Below are 25004 nucleotides of genomic sequence, written 5' to 3'. Positions count from 1 at the left end.
GACATGATTTTACTTCTTGATTCCTACATTGGATGCCTTTTATTTCTTTCTTTTGCCTGATTGCTCTGGCTAGGACTTCCAGTACTATGCTGAATAACAGGGGCAAGAGTGGGCATTCTTGTTTTGTTCCTGGTCTTATAGGAAAATCTTTCAGTTTTTCACCATTGATTATGATACTAGCTGAGGGTTTGTCATATGTGGCCTTTATTATGTTGAGGTATTTTCCTTCTTTACCTTTTTGAGTGTTTGTTTAAATAGATGTATCTTGTGAGATGCTATTTCTGCATCTGTTGATATGATCAAATGATTTTTATCTTTTGTTAATGTGGTATATCATACTAATCGATTGCATATGTTAAACCATCCTTGCATCTCTGGTATGAATCACAATTGATCATGATATGTTACCTTTTTAATGTATTGTTGTATTTGATTTACTAGTATATTGTATAGGATTTTTGCATCTATGTTTATCAGATATATTGGTCTATAATTCCATTCCCCCCCTCTCCTCCCTTTCATTTCCCTCCCCTTTCTCTCTCCTCCTCTCCCATCACCTTTCCTTTGCTCTTTCTTGGTTTTGGTATCAGGGTAATGTTGGTAATGTTGGTCTTGAAAGATTAGTGCTTCTGGTTTTTTTGGAATAGTTCAAAAAGGATAGGTATTAAATCTTCTTCGAATCTTTGTTAGAATTCATCATTGAAAACACCTGGTCCTGGATTTGTTTTTTTTTTTTGGGGGGGGGTGGTGGTTTTGAGTGCTCTTTCAATTTCCTTATTGTTGATCACACCATTTAGTTTTTCCAGTTCTTCATAGTTCAGCCTAGAAAGGTTATATATTTCTAAGAATTTGTCCATTTCTTCTAGGTTATCTAATTTGGTGGCATTTAACTTTTCATAGCATTCTTTTATAACCTTTGTGTTTCTGTGGGTACATTGTAACTTGCAGTTCTCTTGCAGTTCTGATTGCAGTTCTGATTTTTTGACTCTCCTTTGCTTAGTGAGTCTAGTCAGAGGTTTGTCAATTTTATTTGCCTTTTCAGAGAATGAGCTCTTTGTTTCATTAATTTTTCTATAGCTTTTTTGTTCTCTATTTTGTTTAATTTTGCTTTAATTTTTATTTCCTTATACTGAGTTTGGGTTATATTTATTCTTTTTGGTTCTTATGTTATTGGTTATTATATTGGTTCTTTAAGGTGAAGGGCTAAATAGTTTGAGATTTTTCTTGTTCAGATAGGCCCGTAGTACTGTAAACTTACATCTTTGTTCCACTTTTGCTGCATCTCTAACATTTTGACATGTTGTTTGTCATTTTCATTTGTCTTTATGTGTCTTTTGATCTCTTATTTCTTCTTTGACCCAATGGTTGTTCAGTAATATTTTATCTCCACGTATTTGTGTTTTTTTTTCAGCTGTCTTTTTATAATTTTTAGTTTCATACCTTTGTAAGAGAAAAACATCATACCTTTGTAATACAAAAACATGTTTGGTATGATTTCAGTGTTTTAAATTTGTTGAGACTGGTTTTGTGCCCCCAACATACTATCTGTTCTTGAGAATGTTACATATACACTTGAGGGGAATGTATATTCTGTCATTTAGGATGGAAGGCTCTGTAAATGTTTATTATGTTTATTATGTTTATTTGGTCTGATGTGTCGGTTAAGGCCTATATTGACTTTTTTTTGGTGGTGGGGGGACGGGGGCGATGATCTGTCCATGGCTGTCAATTGGTTATTCAGGTTCCCTACCATAATTGTGTTTTTGTCAGTATCTTTGTGTAGGTATGCTAGTAATTGTTTACATATTTTGTAGCTTCCAAGTTGGGTGTGCACATATTAGTAAGTGTTACGCATTCTTGATGAAATGCTTCCTTTATCATTATGAAGTGTCTATCCTTTTTTTAAAATTATAAAATATAACCTTTTTTAAATCTTGAAATGTATTTTGTTTGAATAAACACATCTAACCCCACTTTTATCTGGATGCCATTTGCCTGGAATATCGTCTTCGACTCATTCACTTTGAGTTTATATCTTTTTAGCTGAAATGAGTCTGCTTGGTTTTAAATGCATCTCGCTACTCTGTGCCTTTTAATTGATCAGTTCAGTCCATTTATATTTAGGGTGATTATTGATATATAAGGACTTACTATAGCCATTTTATCTTTTTTTTTTTTTTCCTCCTGGTTGCTCTGTATCTCCATTCTTTCTTTTCCCTATGTTTCTGTCTACTATTTTAGTTTGGTGGTGTTCTATGATTCCCCCCCGCATTACCTCTTTTTATTTTTAATTTTTTAAAATGTACTTTTTATTGCATTTGTTTTGTTACCCTTTAGTCCCCTTATATCCCCTTCCTCCTGCCATCCCCACGCTGTTGTCTATGTCTATGAGTCACTTTTCCTTTTTTGCTCAATCCATCTATCCCCTTACCTGCCCGCTCCCCTTAGCTGTCATCCTGCTATCTATAAATCTCTATTTTGTATCTCTCTTCTAGATTTTTGTTTTGTGGTTTTCACTAGGTTTATGCAAAAATGTTTTCATATACACCATAGTCCTTTCCCTTCTGATTGCATCTTGTTACCATTTATCTGTCTGTGCAGATTTAGTCCTTTTTGTCCTGTCCTGATATGTTTTTGTTATGTATCCTTTTTTATGCTGTGTTTGTTTTCAAATTGCAGAAGCTGTAGTCTAAAAATGCTTTTTACCCCTTTTAATCTGTATTGTATAATTAAGTGTTTAATATGCTATTCTGAAATGCAGTTGGAGTTTCCTGGTACTATGTGTCTGTTTGTCATCTTACTCATGTTTTTGCATTGTTTCAGGTAGAAGAGCTCTTTTCAACATTTCTTGTAATGGAGGTCTTGAGATAAATTTCGCCAGCTTTTATTTTTCTGGAAAAGCCTTTATTTCTCCTTTATATCTAAAGAATAACTTTGCTGGATATATTATTATTATTGCCTGGTTATTTCTTTCAATATATTTTGAATATTTTCTCCACTTGCTCCTAGCTTGTAGGTTTCTGCTGGGGGAAAAATACACCCAAAAATGATAGTCTAATGGGGTTTCCTGTATAGGTTATAGTCTTTTATTCCCTTGGTTGCCTTGAGAAATCTTTCATTGTCATTAAATTTAACATTGAAAACATTTTTGGAGACCTTTTTGGATTGAGATATTCAGGTGTTCTGTTAGCTTCTTAGATTTGAGGGTCCTTCTCTTTCCATAGACTTGGAAAGCTTTCATTGATTATTTGTTTGAGTAGGTTCTCTGTTCCCTTTTACTTCTGCTATACCTATTCTTATGTTGCTCTTTCTAATAGAGACAAATTATTGTGGAGTTTTTCCATTTTTTTTAAAATGACCACTTCTCTCTCTTCTAGCTGAGGCATTTCTAGAATTCTGTCTTCAAGATCACTAATTCTTCCATCTGGTATGCTCTATTTCCTGAGTTGTCTAATTCATTCTTCATATCATTTATTGAGTTCTTCAGCTCTACAATTTCTGTTTGGTTCTTTATTAGTTTCAGTCTCTTTGGTAAAGTACTCCTTTTGTTCATTGACTTTATTCCTAAGCTCCTTGAACTGCTGTTGTGAGTTTTCATATATCTCATTGAGTTTTTTTCAGAACTACAATCTTGAATTTTCTGTCACTTAAATCACAGTCCTCCATGTCTTTGAGTTTGTTTTCTGGAGACTTTCATTTTCTTTCTGAGCTACCTTTTTACCTTGGTTATTTGCAGTATTTGATGGGTTATTCTGCCTGGGTATTTGAGGAATTAAAATTTTTTTTTTTTAATATCGTTTAGCTCTAACATTTTAGAAGTGATAAGTAGAGGTCTTTGTTTTTCAGTAGGTGGTGCTATAGTATAAGCTTTTGTTGCCCCCCTCCTACTCCCCCATTCCCATTACCTGAACTACTAGCACTTTCTGGATGTCAGTGGGGTGTGTTGCCATGGCCATGGAAAATGCCTTATATTCCCTGAGGAGTTGAGTGTCCCCTCTGTGATTGGGTCATCTCTGTCTCAGGGCACTGTTTCTGTGGTGAGATGTGATAGGTGATGGGGTTCCAGGCCTGTGATTTCTCAGTGCTGCTTCCCTACAACCAGAGGCTGCTATCCATACTGTACTTTCTAAGGTATCCCAGCTGCCTTTGCTGGGTTCTCCCACACACAATGGGTGGGGGAGAAGTGGGCAGGAAGAGGTGAATCTGCTATTCTGTCCCTCCCTCCCTCCCCCCTCTCTTCCTTCCTTTCCTCTCTTTCTCTCTCTTTTTCTTTCCTCTCTTCTCTTTCTCTCTCTTTCCCCTCCCTCCCTCCCTTTCTTCATTTTGAGAGTACATTTATTAATCTGGAGATGGTGAAACAAGGAAGAGCTTAGGATAGAAGAGGCAATAGGAGAGAGCCTAGGCAGGGCTGCTTTGGCTCAAGTCAGATAAAAGGGCATCTTGGAGACAGGTTCTGGGGGTTAGCCCAGGAAGAGCTGCTGCTGCCAATGGCTTCCATGGTTGCATATCCTGTGAAGTCCCTTAGAGTTTAGGTAAGATGCAACCTGTGAGGGAAGAAGAGGAAAGGAAAAGTGTGGGTATGTTTCTGGAGGGGAGAGCATGTGGCTGTTTTTTTCAACTGCATTTTAGCTGCATTGTGTACCACCCACTTAGGCTGGAATGTTGCTTCTGCCCCTCAGCCTTCTTCAGGCTTCTGTGAATGAGGCTGTATTCTGATAACTTACACTGCTACCCTGTCAGCTGGAGCTGGGAGAGATTCATGCCTCTTTGTTTTTTTCCTGATAATGGTGGCTGTCAATTTGCAGCTGCCACATCTTTGCTCTGTTTCTGGCCTCTCACATTTGCTCAGCTGCAGTGTATGTACTGGCCACTCAGGCCAGAATGCTACTTCAGTGCCTCTGGACTGCGGAGTGAGGGCTGCTGTACTCTTCCTTTCCTGTCTACTACTTTATGCCCACCTGTATATGTCTCGGTACCTGGGTCCCTCAGATATGTTTGTGCACTGAACAAGGACTCCTTTGTTGAATTATAGTTGTCCAACTTGTAACTTTAAGGGGAAAGATTAAGAGGTCTTCTTACTCTGCTATGATGCTGATGTCACTGTGAGACCCTGCTTTTAACTCTTTTGGGTGTTTACCGAAGAGTAGAATTGCTGGGTCATATGGTACTTCTATTTTTAGATTTTTTGAGTAGCCACCATACTGTTTATTACATTTTTTAACAGGTTAAAAATGTCATCTTGTTATTATAATCTATTTTTTTGTTGGTAGAAATTTCAATATTTTGCTTTGGTTTGTTACATGTACAACCAATAATATTTGTAGATTTTGTATTTGTGAATTTGTTTACTCTCTAAGATTTATTTTAACCCTAATATCAATACTGTTATTTTGCTGACATGAACAGAGGGGCAAAAAAATTGGAGTTGCCTGAGTACATGTTCTCACTTGAGGACCATTAGGGTTCCTTCTTATTTTGGCTCTCGTGTTGTAAACGTGTCCTCATTATCTGTCGCCACATTCTTTACATTTTCTTTCTTTTTTTATTAGTGCTTACTCATTGATATGTTTAGAGAGAGGAGGGGTGAGGGAAAAGAGAGAGAGAAACATTGATGTGAGAGAATAATATTGATTGGTTGCCTCCCATATGTACTCCTACCTGGAATCAAACCCAGCAGCTTAGGTATGTGCCTTGACTGGAATCAACCTGCATCCCTTAAGCATGGGATGATGCTACAGCCAAGTGAGCCACTGGCCAGGGTGACATATATGTTCTTTTTTTGGTGATTTCACTGTCTAGAATAGTGCCCAAGCATAGTGCTGAAGTACTGCCTAGTGTTCCCAAGTGCACAAAGGCTGTGATGTACTCTAGGGAGAAAATATGTATGCTAAGGAAGCTTCATTCAGACATGAGTTGTAGTGCAGTTGGTTTTGAGTTCATTGTTAATTAATCAATAATATATATTAAATAAGTTGATTTTAAACATATGCACACATAAAACCAGTTTATATATTGATTGGTTAACAGGTATGTTGTGACCAGGGGCTCTTATGAACTCTCACCTTGTATTTCCCTTAGGAGCAGTGGTTCAGTATTTGCTAATTCAGTGTTCTTGGTAACATAGAGAACATAACTGCCTTGAATAACAAGACTTAACTATAATTGTAAGTGTCTCTCTTACCTGGTAGAGCTCAGATTCCTTGACTCCTCAGTGCTTAGCCCAGTGCCTGACACATCCAAGGTTCTCAATAAATATTTGGATGAACGAACGAATGAATGAATGAATGGATGTTTGCTGATAGGTTGTATTCCTTTGTGAATACATGTTCACCTCCTTTCCTCTAATACTGACTAATCTTAATGTTTTTCATATTAATTTTTAAGTTTTTTTGTATAAAATATCTGTCTTAATTTTTTTATAGGTCTGGGATAAAAGTGAAAGTGGTGATTGGCATTGTACTGCTAGCTGGAAGGTTAGTATTTATTTTTACAGTAATTTTTAAAATTGAAATGTTTAAAGAAATGGAAATGTTTGCTGTTTATTTGGGAGTATCAGTGACTTGCTCTTTAGCTTTGGGAGAATTGTAAAATTTATACTTCTTTTCTTAAAAAGGAATTTTACATTTTCTACTATTAAAATAACAAATACACATTAGAAAATTTTAGAATAAGGAAATTTGTAATTCCATAGCATTCTAACGTAATTATTTTTAGCGTGTTAGTATGTCTTTTATCATTTACATATTTTTATGTTTGATACATTTTTACTTCTTGATTTTTTATAAAACAGCATTATTCAGGTAGAGTTTTGTGTTCCTTAAGAGTCATCAATTACAAGTTTACATTTCAGTGAGTTTTAATAAATTTATATAGTATTGTAAGCATCACTACAATCTAGTTTTAGAACACTTCCATCAGTCCTGAAATTTCCCTTGTGCCCATATGGGTTCCTCTATTTCCCTCCTAAGCCCCAGGCAACCACTGAACTAGTTTTTTTCTGTAGTTTTACCTTTTTTAGATATTTTGTATAAATGGAATTCTGTAACAAGTAGTTCTTTTTGTCTGGCTACTTTCCCTTAGCGTGTTTTTGAGGTTGGTCCATATTGTGACATGTGTAAGTAGTTTGATTCTTTGTAATGCTGAGGAGCATTCCATTGTATAGAAAAAGCCATGTTTATATATTTATTTATTCACCAGGTAGACATTTGAATTGCTTTTAGTTTTTGGCAATTAGGAGTAATGAATGCTCTTCTTAACATGCCATACAAGTCTTTGTGTGCACCTACATTTCATTTCTCTTAGGTAGATCCTGAAGAGTGGAATGGGTGGGTTGTGTATGTTTTAACTGTGTAATAGCCAAACTCTTTTCCAAGGTGCCTCTACCATTTTATATTCCCACTAAGAAATATAAGATGGTTCCCTTTTCTGTATCCTTCCATACACTTGATACTTTCTTTTTTTCTTTTTTATTTATTTTTTGATTATAGTCATCTTGGTGTGAGGTAGTATCTCATTGGGTTTTGATTTGTATGTCCTTAATGACTAAAGGTATTGATTATGTTATGTTTTTATGTGCATATTTGCCATTCAGTTATCTTTGGTGAATTATATATCCAAATCTTTTGTGCTCTTAAATTGAAGTGTAATTCACACAAAATAAAATTAATTATTTTAAAGTAAACAGCTCAGTGGCATTGACTCCACTGATCATGTTGCACAGCTATCACTTCTATCTAGTTCCAAAGCTTTTTTTATAATTCCAAAAGGAAACCCCTATCTTTTGCTTTTCAGTTACATGACCTAAGTATTGTACTTTGAGGTATGTTCAAAGCCTCTTTAAAAACATAAATATACTCTGCATTGCTTAACTAATGGATATTTAAGTTGTTTCTCTTTATTGTGATGACAATCCTTGTGCAGTTCTTATTCTTTAGTTAGATTGTGCTTTACGGGAATCTGATTCTGAACAAAATCTCACTTCCCTGTTGTATCTTTTTACTTAATAACCTACATAAAGAAGAATTAAAGGTCAAACAAGAGAAGGGCTGGACAAAATGAAGAATAAAACCTGGCCAGGTGCTTAGTTGGTTAGAGTGTTGTTCCAATACACCTGAGTTGTGGTTTACACCCAGTCAGGGCACACACAAGAAGCAACCAATGGATGCATAAATAAGTGGAGCAACAAATCTGTCTCTGTCTTTCTCCCCCACCCTTCCCCCTTCCTCTCTAAAAATCAATAAATAAAATATAAAAAAAATAAGCATTTAAAGTTTACCTTTGGATGATACTGTTATCATGTAGAAGTTAACAGATTTTGAAAGTATTCTGAGATTGTTGAGTGTAAAAGTGTTAGACATGTAGAAGCATGAAACAAATTTTGTAAATGTAATTGGTGGATTGATGCTTGTCATACAGTATGTTTATGGACAGCACAAATGAAATTCTGTTGATGTGAAAGTCTTTAAGGCGATTTCCATCTTTTTTTTTTTTTTTTGGTCAGTGCAAAGAGTTGAATAGTAATTTGATACTTTTCATACATAAAAGTACTACTGCTGAGCTTTAAATTATTTCTCAGAATACAAGGATTTGGACTTCTATATTTGCCCATCCGTTGGCTCTTTTCCTAGAATAAGTCCATTGTCTAGACAGACATCAGTTAGAATCATTTAAGCATTTTGTTGCTACAGCTTCTATGTACAGCAGTACCTCTGTATGAGCAAGCAACAAGTGATGAAACATTTTCTCTTGTGGGATAGTGTCAGGATGCATATAAGTTCTAGCAAGTGCTATGAGTCCTGAACAAGTGCTGAGTGCTGAAACATTTTTTCTTCATCAAAATGTGACGAGTACAGGGTTTGAAGAGTTCTGAGTTCTGAAGCCATTGAGTACTGAGGTATGACTGTACTGTAAGGCTTTTGGAGCAAATAGTTTTGATTGATACTATTTATTATGTGGATATTCCCTATAGATACAATTTGAAAAATTAGTCAACTGGTAGAATCTCTTTTTAAAAACTTGTTTAGGCTAAACTCTGAAGCAGGTCTTTAATATTAGCATTGGAAGAAGTCAACTTTATCTAGCTAGATTTTTCTTTATTAGTAAAATTTAGAACTTGACTCCAGAAGGGTTACAATTCTGTGTATAGAATATCTTGAAGTTAAAAAATTTTAGCATTTAAGTTTTTATTGAAATGTTATTTTGAACAGCTTTCTCCTTTACTAAAGTAAACGTGTATTCCATTTTCTTAAGGAAAACATTATATGTGTGAAATATGAGTAAACTCAGCTTTTGGGGTTTTTTGTTTGTTTTTAATTCCTCAGACACATAGTGGATCTGTGTGGCGTGTGACATGGGCCCATCCTGAATTTGGACAAGTTTTAGCTTCCTGTTCTTTTGACCGAACAGCTGCTGTATGGGAAGAAATAGTAGGAGAATCAAATGATAAACTGCGAGGACAGAGTCATTGGGTGAGACATTTGTTAGTTTTCAGGAAATGTGGGGGCTTGAGTATCCAAGGAGCATTAATGTTTCCAAGAACACATTAGCTGCTTGGTAAGGTGTTACTGCTCCTCTCTATATTTATCAGTTTCATTGTTCTTTCTTCCATGTTCTTCTCCTACTGTTTTATCTAATTTTGTGTTGGGCCTGAAGTGGTACTTATAAGTGCGTGTGGCATTGCTTATTATAACTTTGATGGTGAATCCAGAGTATTTGCTTTGTCATAGAATATACTCTAAAACCCCTTAAAAATGGTTTTTTTCTCTTTTGTAGTTGGCTACCTTTTCTTTCTTACTAAATATACTCTATATCTGTTTTTGCCTTAGCTAGAGCTCTTCACTGATTGGGTTTTTGAATTTAGGCAAGAACATAATGTGTTTGCTGCTTCAGTTCCTTGTCTATAAAGTGAGAGAATTAAAACTAGATTGCCCTTCAGACTCAGTCTAATGTTTTTTTTTCTCTTCATTTTTTAATAATAGGTATTGAGGCACAAATGTAAATTTCAAAAGGGACAGACAAGTGTGTTCAGTGAGAACTTCTTCTCTGGCCACAGAGTTCTTTCCCCAGAGGCAACCACTGTTACAGGCTTTTTGTGTATTCTTCTGGATATATTACCTATCTTTATAAAAATGTAAATACATTGTTGTCTTCTGTATTCATACCAGTCCTTCCCATACCCCCTCACACTAATTTTAATGCGCTGTCAATATTGTTTATTTTTCTGCTGCATTTTAAAATAGTGGTAAAATATACTTAACATAATATTTATAATTTTCACCATAAGTGTAACATTTAGTGGCATTAATGACATTCATAATGCTGTGTACCCATCACTGATAGCTATGTCAGAACTTTTCATCTTCCCAACATAAACTCTGTATCATTAAATGGTACAGTTTCCTTTCCCCTCCTCCAGCCCCTGGTAACCTCTATTTTATGTTCTGTCTCTGAATTTGACTACTTTAGATTCCTCATATAAGTGGAACCATACAATATTTGTCCATCTGTATCTGGCTTGTTTCACTAAGCAAATGTTTTTAACATCTGTGTTGAAAAGGTTCATCTGTGTTGTGTATGTATGCCACATTTTGTTTATCTGTTGTGTATGTATGCAACATTTTGTTTATTCATTCATCTATGGATAGACATCTGGGTTGTTTTCACCTTTTAGGTGTTGTAAATAGTGCTACTGTGAGCATCAGTATGTAGATAGCTATTTGATACCTTGCATTTAATTCTTTTGGATATATACCTATAAGTAGACTGACTGGGTCATATGGTAGTTTTATGTTTAACTTTTTGAGAAACTGAGAAATTGTTTCCACAATGGCTGCAATTATTTTACATTTCCATGAACAATACATGAGGGTCTAGTTTCTCTGCTTCCTTGCCAGTGCTTGTGAAGTGGTATCCTCTAGTGGTTTTGATTTGCATTTCCCCAGTGTTTAATGATGTTGAACATCTTTTTGTGTTAATCAACATTCATATATCTTCTTGTGATACTGTGATTTATAAGACATATGTATTTGATTATTCAGATGACCAAAATATATTTCTCTTATATGTTTAGGTTTCATTCATGGTTCCAGAATCATGGTTCCCAAAACCCTGGGAATTTCTTAAATGTTGAGAGTGATAAAGGTGTCTGTTGTTACGTTAACGTTGTAACTTTTAGAAAGCACCTAAGGTTGAGTGCTGGTTGCCAGTGTAGTTAACCATGCCATAAGAGGGTTGAAACTCTCAGTCCCACCCTTCAACCTCCAGGGAAGGGAGAGGGGCAAATGAGTTAGTCAGTCATGTCTATGTAAGTAAGGCTTTATAAACACCCAAAAGGATAGGGTTTGGAGAGCTTCTGGGTTGGTGCAGAGGTACAGATTTGGGAAGAGTGACGTGCCTGGGTAGGGCATGGAAGTGTCGTGTCTTTTCCCCATACTCTTCATTTCTTCCATCTGGCTGTTCTGAGTTCTATTCTTTTATAATAAATCAGTAATGTGGTAAGTAAAATGTTTCACTGAGTTCTCTGAGCTGCTATAGAAATTAATTGAACCCAAGGAGCAGCTCTTGGGAACCTGTGATTTATAGTCAACCAGTCTGAAGCACTGGCTTCTGAAGTCATGAGTCAGTGGAGGCAGTTTTGTAGTACCAAGCTGTGGTATCTGACACTGTCCCTGGGTAGGTAGTGTTAGAATTTAGTTGAATGCTCCTCACACCTCTTGGTTTCTGAGAATTGTTCATTGGTGTAGGCCCTACACTGTAGGAGGACCCTTTCCCCTCACCCCCAATTGGAATTGTTACCAGAACCCTTTTACTTCTTTAGTGGAAATGTCTATTCAAGTCCCTTGCCCATTTTTTAAACTGGGTTTTTTGTTGTTGTTGTTGTTGTTGCTGAGTTGTAGGAGTTCTTTGTATAATCTAGGTATTAATCCCTTATTAGATATATGATTTGTAAATATCTTCTCCCATTCTGTGAGTTGCCTTTTCACGTTCTTAATAGTGTCCTTTGATACACAAAATTTTGAAATTTTTATCAAGTCCAATTTATCTTCTTTTTGTTTCCTGTTTTTGGTATCATATTCAAGCAATCATTGTCTAATACAATGACATGAACATTTTCCTCTAAGATTATTAGAGTTTTAACTCCTACATTTAGGTCTTTGATTTACTTTGAGTTAATTTTTGTATATGGTCTAAGATTAGGGTCCACTCATTCTTTTGCATTTGATATTTGGTTTTCTCAGCATCTTTTATTGAAAAAATTGTTCTTTTCCCATTGAATGGTCTTTTCACCCTCATTGAAAATCTCTTGACTATGTATTTCTGGGCTCCATTCCCTTGTTTTATATGTCTGTCTTTATGCCAGTGGCATACTGTTTTAATTGCTGTAGGGTTGTAGTTTGCATGCTGTTCATACTGTTTTACAGTTCTTTTTTTGTGTGTGTAATGGAAGGGGTTATTCTCCTGCCTTTGCACCAAGGCCTTTCTCAGGTAAACAGCTGCTTAATAGGAGGAAAGAAAGGAAATTTAGAGAAGTAATTTTTCTAGCAGTCAACCTGAGATGGATCAGTTAGTATACCATTGGTAGGTTTCAGGAGTGGTGGCATATAAAGGATTTTTATTTGAACTTAGATGTATTTATTTATTTATAGTTAAATTGTCATTAATTTAATATTTTAGCATTTGTGTTGATACTACTCTGTGGTGTTTGTAGACAAAAGTTTGCACAGATGGGGCTGTGGATCCAAGACAGCAGAGGAGTGAGTGGAAGTTACACTAACCACCTCCCAGGACCAATCTGGAATTACAACTAAGTTGTGGAGAAATCATCGGGAATAAATAACTGAACAATAGCAAGAGAAAAGCCTTATAACAACAGACAGACAAAAGAAACAGCTTAAACACAATGTGACTGGTAGGGAGTGTGGAGAGGACTCCAGAGGGCTGGCTGGACACCCACAGGAAGCAGCTGAAGTTCTGGAGGCATATCTAAACTGCTGGGGGGATCCTCCTGAGAAGTGTGGGGTCTAAACCCCAAGCTGGGCTTCCCAGCCTACAGCTCCAGAGCCCGAAATATACACAGATAGCATCTAGCTGTGAAAAATGACAGGGTTGCTCTATGCCAGAGACAGAAGGCTGGAGATGCAAAAAGCCATTTAAAGAGCCAATGCATAAATTTTCATATGCATCCACTTACCCTGAGCTCTGGAAAAGGACCAGTGGGAAGAGTAGACTAGAGACACTTGAGGAGAGCCTGGGGATGGAAGTTTTGGGGAGAGAACTAAGAGAGCTACCGTGAGGATTCTAGTGCCAAGTCACCCCTTTACTGCAGGCTGTCTTGCTCAGGCAGACCTCTCCCCTCTGAGTCGCATCAGCCTGAAGGGAAGCAACAGACCCACCACCAAGAGTGACTTCGCCCCACCCTGTGGTACTTAAACCTGACTGCTGAGTGCAGAGTGACTAGATTAACAACTGAAGGAGTTAGCCACAGATGGTAGATCCTGGTAGTCTCAACAGGCTGCCTAAGGACAGATGGGATCACCATTTGACATCACCAGAGGTGGATCCTAGATGGTATAGAGAGGAAGTCCACTGTGGTCTTCTCCATAATTTGTGATATTTTTTTCCTTTATAGTTTTTTTAACATTCATTTCATGTCTATAAGTTTGTGCATGTTAAGTCTCACTAGATTTTATATGAAAGTTTATTTTAATTCTCATATATTGCTCCTCCCTTCTCTTACTCCATTTTACCTTCTTTCCTCTTTAGTTTTAAATTTTGCTTTCTCTCTTGCTACACCTTGTTTCCATTCTGCAGTTTTTACTATTTCTCCCCTGTACACCCTCTCAAAACCAATTTTATTGTCAATGGTCATCCCACATTTTTCTTCCTACTCTTAAAATACCCACGTTCTCTCTCCAACTAAAACAATCTATGCTTGCTGGTGGTGGATACAGTAGTAGTTGTTGCAGTTTTTTATTTTATCTCTAGATCTTCATTATTTTTATATTTCAAGTCTCAAAATGTACTGTTCCCCTCTCTTACTCCATGTTGTCTTTATCCAACCCGTTCATTTAAAAAAAATTTTTTTTCATTTATTTTTAGAGAGGGAAGGGAGGGAGGGAGGGGGGGAGAGAGAGAGAGGGAGAGAGGGGGAGAGAGAGAGAGAGAGAGAAACATCAATGTGCGGTTGCTGGAGGTCATGGCCTGCAACCCAGGCATGTACCCTGACTGGGAATCGAACCTGCAACACTTTGGTTCGCAGTCTGTGCTCAATCCACTGAGCTACGCCAGCCAGGGCTTCATTTTTTCATCTCAAATTTTATGTTTTCCCGGTGTTAGCCTGGTTTTCATTCCTCACTCTTATTAGCCCCTCTTTATAATCTCAAAATCACTTTCTTTTCCTCAAGACATCTCTTAAGCTTTTCTTTCTTTATTTTTTTCCTCTTATTCCCATCCCACCTCTATTAATTTTAGCTCATTTGTTGTTGATACTGCTGTGGTGTATCTTTTTCTCCAATTTGGTCCCTATCTTGTATTATTTACATTTTTTTTCTTTTTCTCATTTCTTTTATTATTTTGTCTTATTTTTTAAATTTTATTATTTTATTTTCTTGTTTTATTTTAGTAGGTTTAAAATTAATACTGTATGTTTCCCTTCTCTTAATCCATTCCTCCTTTATTCTCTTTTTTATTTATGATATAAATTTTACTTTTGTCATATCTCTGAGTCCCTACTCTTATTAGTACTGCTCCCTCTAATCTCTCAAAATCATTTCTCTTTCAGTAGGTCATTTCAAACAGCTCTCCTTCTCATAATAGTCTTAATCAAATTACACTCTTATTAATACTGGTTCATATGCTGTTGATAGTGGGATTGTGGGTTAGAGTTATTTTTGTGGTTGTGGATTTGTTCCCTGGGCTTTGTGGTTTTGTTCTCACAACACCTACACAACAGCATACAAGATGTGGTGGGTACAGTGACCCTCAGTCACCCAGCTGGAGGGAAGAACCCACCAAGAATGATCCAACATCAGTCAAAACCCAGTTATATCCAGAGAGCCAACATAAACAGCATAAACAACATAAACGTCATTCCAAGAGCTCTAAGTTCAGGAGATCAAGGAGATTGCATCACCAACTCCCACAGGTCTCCTACCACAGAAGTTCACGCCACAAACTCAGGGAGTCAAAACAGATCAATTTAAGAAGGAGAAGCAAACAAAAAGGGTCTCAAAAATAATGAGAAGACAAAGAAACTACCCCAAATGCAAAGGAAAGGAGGAATCCTCAGAAAGAGTGCTAAATGAAATACAGGCTAGTAAACTTTCAGACATTGAGTTGAAATTGAGCTCAGTGAGAATTATAAAGAACTACAAAGAAACTATAAGAAACTTACTGTGAAGAACATGAGCATGAAAAAAGACATAAAAACTATCAATAAGAGCCAGGAGGAAATGAAGAAAATAATTTCTGAATTTAAAAATACAGTAGAAGAAATAAACAGTAGGCTCGATTAAACAGAGGGTCGAATCAGCAAGCTAGAAAACAAGTTAGAAAAAAATTCCCAGAAAGAGCAAGAGAAGGAAAAAAAAACCCTCAGAAAGAATGAAGAAGGGTTAAGGGAACTGCAGGACAACATGAAACACAAAAATACCCATGTAATAGGGATACTAGAAGGAGAGGAAGAGGAGCAAGGGATAGGAAATCCATTTGAAAAAAGTAATGATTGAAAACTTTTCTAATTTGATGAGAGAAAAAGCCATGCAAGCCCAGGAAACACAGAGGGTCCCAATCAAGAGGGACCCAAAGAGGCCCGCTCTTAGACTTATCATAAGTAAAATGGCAAAACTCAAAGACAGAATCTAAAAGGCAGCAAGGGAGAAGCAGGAAGTGACATAAAAGGGCACTCTGATACAGATAGCAAGTGACCTCTGAACAAAACAACTACAAGCCAGAAGGGAATGGCAAGGAATAATCCCAAGTAATGAAAAGCAGAGGTCTGCAACCAAGATTACTCTTTCCAGCAAAGCTCTCATTTAAAATGGAAGGTGAAATAAGTTTCCCAGACATAAGAAGGCTAACAGAATATAGTTCCACCAAACCAGCATTTCAAAACATGCTAAAGGGACTGCTTTAAGAAGATGGAGAATGAGAGAGGAACAGACGTACAAAGGGGGAAAATGACAATGAATAAGTACATATCAATAATAATCTTAATGTAAGTGGATTAAAAGCTCCAATCGAAAGATATAGGGAAGCTGAATGGATAAGAAAACATGACCTGCATCTATGCTGCCTACAAGAGACCCATTTTGTAACAAAAGGCCTACACAGATAGAAAGTGAAGGGTTTGTAAAAAATATTCTAAGTAAATGGAGAGGAAGAAAAAGTTGGACTACCGATACTTAATATGAGACAAAATGATGTCAAATACAAAGGACTTAAAAAGAGACAGAGAAAGACACTTCATAATGATTAAGGGAAGAATCCACAAGGAAGAAAGAAACATTGTAAACATATATGTAGCTAACATGGGAGCACCCAAATATATAAGGAAAAACTTTTTAAAATTTTTTATTTATTTTTAGAGAGAGTGAAGGGAGGGAGAAAGAGAGGAAGAGAAACATCAATGTGTGTTTGCCTCTTGTGTGCCCACTACAGGGGCCTAGCTCACAACCCAGGCATGTGTCTTGACTCGGAATCGAAGTGGGAACCCTTTGATTCTCAGGCTGGCACTCAATCCACTGAGCCACACTATCTAGGGCTAGAGAAGGAAAATTTTGCAGGACTTCAAGAAAAATATAGACAATAACACACTTAAAATAGGGGGTTATAACACCCCACTGTCAACAATAGATAGATCTTCCAAAGAATCAACAAGGATATTGTGGAACTGAATGACACACTAGATCAAATAGACTTAATTGATGTATACTGAACTGTCTCAGTCACCGGCCCGCAGTGTCCATGGCATTATGGATGACATGAGAGATTCACATGGACTACCGAGTCCTGTGGAGGAAAAGGGATGGCATGGCTACCCTCTCAAGGGGAGGGAACCTCGGAACAGCCTGGCAACTCTCTCAAGAGGAGAACGTGCCGATCCTTCCCTTCACAGGTTTTTATCAGCTTTTAAATTGCACAGGAATACAGGTAAAGTTCATTAATCATTGTCAGGCAGTAAGGATCAAACAATAGATAGTACACAAAAACTATGAGGGCTTATTCTGAGTCAGGGTCTGTTAGCTAAAAGGCTACAAAACTTTGGGAAACAAACTCATTTCCTGCTCGGGCCTTTATCATTTAATTAAGAGCATTCTTAGCAAAGCAGGTTTCACAGGATTTTATATATCCTTTCTCAGGCCTGATCACCTGGGAAGCCTGTCCTTTCTAGCACAGGGCTACACTGCCCTCTGTCATTGTTTCAGGCTTAAGTCAGGCAGAGGAGGCAAGATAGCCAGGAAATCAGGAGACTTCTCGCAGGCAGAATGAGGACGCAGGCTTTGTCAAAGCCGAGGGGTGAGGGTCCGTCACCCCCTTTCTCCATAGCCCCCCAAGTCCTTCCCTGGGGCCTCCATGTGATCATGCCTGTCTTAGGTCATTCCCCCCTTGGGGAATCTTACCTGTCATTGGCTAACTGATCAAGCATTGGGTGCCAGTTATGGACAAAGGAGCAGAAGCAGCGCTCCTGCCAGGGAAATAAGCTTTGGTTCCTTAGTGGCTTATGGTCTGAAGGTCACTCACTCAACCTTAGCCATGGGAGGGGAGGGTTACAGCTCCTGAAACCAGGAAGGGTGGCTCCCAACACTGAACTTTGAACCTCAAACAAGCAAAACATTCTTTTCAAATGCACATGGAACATGTTCAGTGATAGAACACATGATAGAACACAAAACAGTCTTTAACAAATTAAAGGTCATCAAAATAACATCAGCCATTTTCTTGGAAGACAAGAGCTTGAATCTGGAAACCAACTTCAAGAAGAAAACTTAAAAACAGCCATATTCATGGAGACTGAATAACATGTTAGTAAACAATGAATGGGTTAACAATGAGACCAAGGGTGAAATCAGAAAGGGTCTGGAGACAAATTAAAATGAACACACAGCAGTCCAAATCCTGTGGGACACAGCAAATGCAGTCCTGAGAGGGAAGTTCAGACCAGTACAGACCTACCTAAAAAAGAGAAAAATTTCAAGTAAAGAACCTAATTCTACATGTGCAATAACTGGAGAGTAGTAACAAACAAAGCCCAGAGCAAGTAGATGGAATGAAATTATCAAGGTCAGAATAGAATTAAATGACATAGAGAATAAAAGAGCAATGCAAAAGATTGATAAATCCAGGAGCTGTTTCTTTGAAAAGATAAAGAAAATCAACAAGCCTATAGCCAGACTCATTAAGAAAAAAGTGAGAGAGAACCCAAATAAGGCAGAAACAAAAGAGAATTTACAACTGATAACCACAGATTGTAAGAAATTACTGCCAAAAACTGTATGTGGAGAAATTTCACAACCTGGGTCAAATGGACATAGTTCTAGGAACATAAAATCTTCCAAAAATGAATGAAGAAGAAGCAGAAAGCCTGAACAGATAGATAAAAGCTGTTGAAATTAAAGCAGTAATCAAAAAACTCTGTCACACTAAAGCCCTGGACTGGATGGTTTCACTGGAGAATTTTACAAAACATTTAAGGAAGAGCTGATTTCTGTCTTTATCGAACTATTCCCAAAAATCCAAGAAGAGGAAAGACTCATAAATTTTTTTATGAAGCCATCATCATTGTAATTCCAAAAGAAGATAAAGATACAACAAAGAAAGAAGACTACAGGCCAATGTCACTGATGAATATAGATGCTAAAATCCTCAGAAAAATATTGGCAAACTGCATCCAGCAATACATGAAAAAGATCATACACCATGATCAAGTGGGATTCATCTCAGGGATGCAAGGATGGTACAGTATTCGCAAATCAATAAATAAAATGCATCACGTAAACAAAAGGAGACACAAAAATCACATGATCTTATCAATAGATGCTGCAAAAGCATTTCATGATGTACAGCCCCTATTTATGATAATAACACTCAGCAAGGGGGGAGTAGGGGGAGCATACCTCAAAATAATAAAGGCCATATATGAGAAACCTACAGCCAATATCATACTCAGTAAGCAAAATCTAAAAGCTTTCCCATTAAGATCAGGAACAAGACAAGGGTGTCCACTTTCACCCCTTCTATTCAACATAGTATTGGAAGTTGTAGCCATAGAGATTTGATAAGAAAAAGAAATGAAAGGCATCCAAATTGGAAAGGAGGCAGTAAAACTGTTATTGTATGCAAATGACATGATAGTGTACATAGAAAACCCTATAGACTCCACCAAAAGACTACTTAACCTAGGAAGTGAATTTGGCAAAACAGCAGAATACAAAGTCAACATACAGAAATTGAAATATCAGAAATAAAAAAAATCCTATTTGATATAGCAACAAGAAAAATAAAGTACCTAGGCATAAACATAACCAAGGAAGTAAAAGACCTGTATTCATAAAACTACACAACACTGAACAAATTAAGGAAGACACAAATAAGTGGTAGTATGTACTGTGTTCATGGCTTGGAAGAAATAACATCAAAATGTCCATACTACCAAAAGCAATTTATAGTTCAGTGTAATAATTATTAAAATGCCAATGATAGATTACACAGATACAGAACAAATATTTCAGAAATTTATATGTAACCATAAAAACCCCAAATAGCATCAGCAATTTTGAAGAAGAAGAATAAAGAATGAGAGATCATAATATGTGTCATCAAACTGTATTACAAGGCTGCTGTAATCAAAACAGTCTGGCACTGCCATAAGAATAGACATATAGATCAGTGGAACAGAATAGAGAGCCCAGAGATCAACCCATGTCTCTATGGTCAATTAATAATTTGACAAAGCAGGCAGACATGTGAAATGGATTAAAAATAGCCTTTTCAACAAATGTTGGGAGATCTGGACAGCTACATGCAAAAAAATGAAACTTCACCACCAGCTTACACCATACACAAAAACAAATTCAAGGTGGATAAAAGACTTAAATATAAGTCACAAACCATAAAAGTCCTAGAGGAGAACACAGGCAAGAAAATAGCAGATATTGTACACAGCAGTATTTTCACCAATATGTTTCCTAGAGCAAGGGATATAAAGGGCAGAACAAATGGGACTATGTCAAATTAAAAAGCTAGTACATGGATAGAAAAGACATCAGCAAAATGAAAATGGAACTGACCGTATGGGAAAAAATACATTTGCCATTGATACCTTGGACAGAGGTTTTATCTCCAAAACATTTAAATAACTCACATAACTCCACATGAGGAAGACCAGTTAAAAACTGGACAAAGGACCTGGATGATGCGGACTCCTTCCAGCGGGGTCCGTATGTTGTAGATGTAACAAACAAATTCACATGGACTATAGAAGTCCTGTGGAGAAAAGGACAGCATGGCCATTCTCAGAGAGAGAGAGTGTGCCTCGACCGTTGCCTGAACAGTCTTTTATTGGCTTTCTAATAGTATACATTAAAGAAGTTTCTCATTCATTATGCTCAGGTTTGCTTTAGGTGATTTCTTTTTACAGATTACAAAGGAAAGGATGTTACTGATTACTTACAGATGAACAAGGAAAAAATGTTGTAAATGCAAGAGAATGATAAGTTTGATTGGTCTGGTTACACTTTAGTCCTTGGGAGAATTAGCACAGAAATTTTTGGAAGTTGCTTTAAAGATATGCAGTAAACATTTGCTGCTTCAACTCAGGGTGAGGGATTTTTAGCAAGAGCAAGTCTCAAAGCAGCCTAGGTATAATGCAGGCCTATTTTTCCCATGGGAAAGCCAATCCGTGGGTTTGGCTCCTGTGTGCTGACTCGCTCCTGTCGGCTTTCTGACAGGGCTGGGCTACATTCGCCATGCCAGGCAGATTGGTTTCTTATATTTCTCCCCTCATTTTTAGTTATGATTGCCACAAAACTTCTTGGTTTTCAGATAGGTCTGGGCTACATTCGTCATGCTAAGTGGATCAGTTCCCTATACTTGAAACAGACACTTTTCCAAGGAGGACATACAGAGGGCCCAGAAACTTATGAAAGAATGCTTAGCATCACCAGCCATCAGAGAGATGCAAATTAAAACCACAATGAGATACCACTTCATATTGGTAAGAATGGCCATCATAAACATATCAACAAAGTGTAAGTGCTGGCAAGGTTGTGGAGAAAAGGGAACCCTAGTGCACTGTTGGTGAGAATGCAGACTGGTGCAGCCACTGTGGAAACGATGAAATTTCCTAAAAAAAACAAAACTAAACTAAAAATGGAACAATTGCCTTTTGATTTGACAATTCTGCTGTTGCGATTATATCCTAAGAATCTTGAAACACCAATTCAAAAGAACTTACGCACTTAAGTGTTCATAGCAGTGTTATTTATAATAGCTAAGTGCTAGAAGCAGCCTAAATGCACATCAGTAGATGAGAGAATTAAAAAACTATGATATATTTACATAATGGAATAGTACAGAGCAGAAAGGTAGAAGGAACTCCTACCCTTCGTGACAGCATGGATGGATTTGGAGAGCATTATGCTAAGTGAAGTAAGCCAGGCAGTGAAAGACAAACAGCATGTGCTCTCACCTATAAGTGGAACCTAATCAACAAAACAAACACTTGAGCAAAATATAACTAGAGATATGGAAATAAGGAACAAACTGACATTGACCTGAGAGGAGGGGAAAGGACAATACAGGGGCATGAATGGGAGGGTGAATTCAAAGGATAGATATGAAGGACCCATGGACAAGGACAACTGTGGGGGAGGATTGAATATGGGAGATGGGGTATGCGCAGGGCAGGGGAGATAAATGGGGGGAAAATGGAGACAACTGTAACTGAACAACAATAAAGACATTAAAAAATTAAAAGTTTGCAGAGATGCTATTGTTAAAATTTATGTAATATTCTTTTAATATTGACAGTCTTTAAGATGTATTTTGATAACCATAGATAGTAAGCTTTTGGTTCCTAAATTTTATTGATGTTTTCAGTAAAAAATAATCTTATCTAGGTTGTAGAAAATAACTTACAAATGCTATCATGGAATTCTGCGATTATCAGAAAGCCACCAGCTTTGTACTGTCTATACTGTTAGTGTCTGCTAAATGCTTTGTCCTAAAAGTGTATAGAGGTAGTCAAAGTAGGGTTAATTGACATTCATGCTCTAAGAAAAAAGTTTCATGCCTTCCATTTTACTGCTAAAGAATCTCAATTCGTTTAATTTACTGCTTGTAGCAGACTTTGCGTGACAAAGCTACCTATATGAAAATTCTGACATTTTCTCATTTAATGACCAGTCTACTTAAGAAAGAATACTTACATAAGTTAATAGTTAGACCTTTTAAGGCAGAATTTCTCCTGCCATAAATAAATTAATTTTTTACTATGGCCAGCTGTGTATGTGGTATTTTGCCAAGTACTTTGGAGGAAATTGAGGTCCAGGCACATTTTAAATATTGGGCCTTATTCAAGGTAATGTGTCCTAATAAACCACAGAGGCACAGAACAGTTCTGTGTGATATTAGAGCTTCTGTTCTTTCTTTCCACTGTAATATCGTTTTTTTTTTTTTTTGGTATAGTAGTCTCCCTTTATACATGGGAGATGTATTGTAAGACCTTCCTTGGATGCCTGAAATTATGGGTAAAGAGTATGAAACTCAATATAGTTTTTTTTCCCTATATATACCTATGATAAAGTTTAATATGTAAATTAGTCCCAACAAAGAAATGAACAACAATAATAAAATAGAACAATCATAACAACATACTGTAATAATAGTTATGTGAATAACTATTATTGATCTCAAAGTATCCCATTGTAGTATACTCACTCTTGTGATGATGGGAGATAAAATAGTGCCTGTGTGATGATATGAAGTAATGTGGATATGCTGGATAAAGGGATGATTCATATCTTGAGCTGGACAGTTAATGATTTCATTCTGCTACTCAGAATATCACCCAGTTTAAAAATTATGAATCATTTATTTTTGGAATTTTCCATTGAATATTTTTAGCCTGGTTGACCACTGGTAACTGAAACCACAAAAAGTAAAAATGCAGATAAGGTGTGGGGAGTACTGTATATAATTTAAATTGTAAATTTCTTTTCAGGTTAAGAGGACAACTCTAGTGGACAGCAGAACATCTGTTACTGATGTGAAATTTGCTCCTAAGCATATGGGTCTTATGTTAGCAACCTGTTCAGCAGATGGTATAGTAAGAATATATGAGGCACCAGATGTCATGAATCTCAGTCAGTGGTCTCTACAGCATGAGATCTCATGTAAGCTAAGCTGTAGTTGTATTTCTTGGAACCCTTCAAGGTAAGCTTACATGGCATACTTCTGATAATCTAATCCTAGAAAAACAAATTAGTAATTTTTAAGCATTTGATGATTTATTTTCTTAATAATCCTTTTCTTAGTCATGTTCATTATTTTTAATCTAATTTAATATGTATTATTATGTTATTAAATTATTAATTGTTATATATTATTAACATATGTTATGTAGAATAACATTTTTTCCTTCTCCACCCCTTCTTTTGACCCCCTATTTCTACTGCACAGAAGAAACCAGCCATTTAAGATGTTTTGGTATATACCTTCTGGGCTTTTTCCATGGACATACAAATAAATATTTAATGCTTATATAAATACACAAATAAATGCAAATATATACAGGTGTATACTATCACGTACAGGTAGACACAAAAACACATACGACATTTATAGACATACATTTCTTGCACTTTTTTTCACTTATAAATAAATTGTGGGCATTTTTCTGTGCATTATTATATCTAGTCAGTCCTACATTATTCCTTTAACTACCATATAGAGTGTGACTCTAAGACAGTACCATAATTGCTTTCTATTAAATTGTTTTAAAAATTAAAGAAGCCCTGGTTGGTGTGGCTCAGTGGATTGAGCTCTGGCCGGTGAACCTAAAGGTCACAGGTTGATTCCCAATCAGGGCACATACCTGGGTTGCAGCCCAGGGTCCCCAGTTGAGGGCATGGGAGAGGCAAACGATCCATGTATCAGTTGCTCATTGATGTTTCTTTCCCTCTCTTTCTCCCTCCCTTCCCTTCTCTTTAAAAAAGTAAATAAATAAGATCTTTAAAAAAATTAAAGGAATAATGAATCACTTGGTAAAAAAAAAATCAAGTAATCTAGAAGAGTATAACATGAAAAGTAAAAGTTTCTCTATCTCCTAAGAAAATGCTCTTGTTGTTAATGGTTTTGTTTTTAGATTTTAATTCTGGTAGTCAACTATTCTATTTTTAAATGATTTACTTATACCCCTTGTTCTTCCTATTTTCTATACTCAATATGTGAAAGAAGAATTTGGTATATTTATAAAACTTTTCTCTTCCTGATGTGTCACTAGATATTTGTGGAGCTGTTGATAGTTGTTTTAATTATGGTAGTAATTATCATAATTTCAAATGATGTTTATTTTTCTATTTAAAAAAGAAGTTAGCTTATTTTGCTTCTCCCTTCCATTTCCTAATATTGTATTGCTTACATACTGGCAAAATTCACAATATTTATATTTACACTGTCATTCATACATTTGTAAATATTTTGACTTTTGACTAGAAGTTGATTCTAAAAATTAAGCAGTAACCAAATTTACAATATTAGGTTATGTAAGTATTTATTATAGGTGCAAATGTAATCTATTACATAAGAACTGTTGTTCACACAGAATAATCTGGTGTTCACTTTTGTGCTGTATTTTGTTTCTTGATTCCTTTTCTTGTGGTTTATACTTGGCTGTCACTGTTTTCATATCACCTCTTGTCTTCATACTTTTTTCATTTTGACAGCATATCTCCTAAAGTAATTTTTATCCATAGGGGATGGCTGGCAAACTCTTTGAATGTTTGCAT

General features: G+C 36.4%; 1 protein-coding gene across 2 annotated transcripts in view; it reads left to right on the top strand.

Moving 5' to 3' along the window:
* The window catches only part of SEH1L (SEH1 like nucleoporin), a 58274-nt gene that overhangs the window by 20785 nt on the left and 12485 nt on the right, over positions 1 to 25004 (top strand). For both annotated transcript variants that reach the window (XM_045850071.1, XM_045850072.1), the window contains exons 2-4: positions 6423 to 6473; positions 9321 to 9467; positions 23219 to 23430. In XM_045850071.1, the coding sequence (XP_045706027.1) occupies positions 6423 to 6473; positions 9321 to 9467; positions 23219 to 23430 (410 nt within the window). The remainder of the gene's footprint in view (positions 1 to 6422; positions 6474 to 9320; positions 9468 to 23218; positions 23431 to 25004) is intronic.

The sequence above is a fragment of the Phyllostomus hastatus genome, unplaced genomic scaffold (genome assembly GCF_019186645.2).
Source record: "Phyllostomus hastatus isolate PE091 unplaced genomic scaffold, TTU_PhHast_1.1 phas_contig_80, whole genome shotgun sequence".
NCBI classification, from domain to species: domain Eukaryota; kingdom Metazoa; phylum Chordata; class Mammalia; order Chiroptera; family Phyllostomidae; genus Phyllostomus; species Phyllostomus hastatus.
The sequence above is the reverse complement of the archived record's forward strand: the minus strand, read 5'-3'. Positions and strand labels throughout refer to the sequence as shown.